The sequence below is a fragment of the Sinocyclocheilus anshuiensis genome, unplaced genomic scaffold (assembly GCF_001515605.1).
Source record: "Sinocyclocheilus anshuiensis isolate Anshui unplaced genomic scaffold, SAMN03320099.WGS_v1.1 scaffold311, whole genome shotgun sequence".
NCBI lineage: Eukaryota > Metazoa > Chordata > Actinopteri > Cypriniformes > Cyprinidae > Sinocyclocheilus > Sinocyclocheilus anshuiensis.
This window is the reverse complement of record NW_015549606.1, coordinates 459,660-461,428: the sequence shown is the minus strand read 5'-3', so window position 1 is coordinate 461,428 and position 1,769 is coordinate 459,660. Positions and strand designations below refer to the sequence as shown.

General features: G+C 39.6%; 1 protein-coding gene across 3 annotated transcripts in view; it reads right to left on the bottom strand.

The window, feature by feature from the left end:
* Window positions 1–1,769, bottom strand: part of usp13 (ubiquitin specific peptidase 13) — a 37,947-nt gene that overhangs the window by 25,193 nt on the left and 10,985 nt on the right. For all 3 annotated transcript variants that reach the window (XM_016447806.1, XM_016447809.1, XM_016447807.1), the window contains exon 8: window positions 1,265–1,455. In XM_016447806.1, the coding sequence (XP_016303292.1) occupies window positions 1,265–1,455 (191 nt within the window). The remainder of the gene's footprint in view (window positions 1–1,264; window positions 1,456–1,769) is intronic.

Genomic DNA, 1,769 nt, shown 5'->3' with positions numbered 1-1,769 from the left:
TGTTCCAAACCTGTACGAGTTTCTTTCTTCTGTTGAACACAAAAGAAGATATTTTGAAAAATGTTGATGAGCACCATTGACTTCCATAGTAGGAAACAAAATACTATGGAAGTCAATGGTGCTCATCAACTGTTCAGATCCCAACATTTTTCAAAATATCTTCTTTTGTGTTCAACAGAAGAAAGAAACTCGTACAGGTTTGGAACAAGTGGGGGGGGGGGGGAAATGGGGCTCAAGCAATGGGGAATAAATGACAGAATTTTCATTCTGAAAGTGAACTACTCCTTTAACATACACACACAAAAAAAAGCAATCAAACTGCTAGAAGGCACAGATTAAAGGAATAGTTCTCCCAAAATTGAAAATGTAAATTTGAAAATGTACTCACTCTCAGGCCATCCAAGATGTTGAATAGTTTGTTTCTGTATTGGAACAGGTTTGGAGAAATTTAGCATTACATCATTTGCTCACCAATTTATCCTCTGCAGTGAACGGGTGCCATCGGAGTGAGTGTCCAACTAGCTGATAAAAACATGACTCGTCATTCAAGTTACATCTTGTGAAGTGAAAAGCTGCATGTTTGTAAAAAATAAATCTAACATTAAGACGTTTTATCTTTAAACCATCACTTTTGGCCAAAATATGAGTCCATAATCCATAATAGCTCTTGCTTCAAACAAAGTCCATCCCCTGTTGTCCTCTCACATCAAAATCCACTGACATATTTGTTTAGAACTGTTTTGGACTGCTTTTGCCTGTAAATGGTGCTTTACTGGGCATATTTCTCGCCTAATTTAGACAACATGACTCACTGGAAAAAGTAATATTATTGAAAGCAATTTTATAATATCTAATATTATGGAGGACTCATATTTTAGCTGAAAGCAATGGTTTGAAGTTAAAATTCATGTTAATTACAAACATTCACTTTCACTTCACAAGATGTTATTTGATGGACTATAGTCGTGTGGATTACTTGTGGATTATTGCAATGTTTTTATCAGCCATTTGGACTCATTCTGATGGCACCCATTCACTGCAGAGGATCCATTGGTGAGCAAATAATGTAATGCTAAATTTCTCCAAATCTGTTGCGATGAAGAAACAAACTCATCTTGGATGGCCAGAAATGTCACTTCTACAAGTGTGACAGCATTCAAACCCAGCTTTTTACTTTGGGTACAGACTGGGTAAAGACAATGGTAGGAGAATGTGGACAAGTATGTAGAATGTATTGGACCATTAAAGGCTTTAAGGTACTTACGCTCTCTGGAACTCTGGAATACTGAAAAGCACTTGCATAGTGGTGCTCAGGTAGCAGCTGTTGCCCAGGTTTTTGATGCCTGTATATCCTGAGCCATAGACAGGCTTTAGCTTTAGACCCGCCTCCTGAATAACTTCCCAGTCACTCACACGAGGCTGGACGTGGTTGTCTGTATGATGGCCACTCTCTGTCTGTGAAGGATGGACATAGACATTTGAGGAGATTGGAAGGAGGCAGTGTTGCTTGTTTTTGCTTAAGTACTTAAAGGGGTCATATGATGCGATTTCTAGTTTTCCTTTCTCTTTGGAGTGTTACAAGCTCTTGGTGCATAAAGAAGATCTGTAAATTGCGCAGCGCAGAGTAACGCGTCGTGTGTGTGTGTGTGTGTGTGTGAGGGGAACAGGGTCACATCACAGGAGTGTGAACTGCCTGTAAGAAATCATAGCACGTCAGCTGTCTTAACCGCGGCTTGTGTATTGCATCATCACTGTGTCTGTCACGCGTC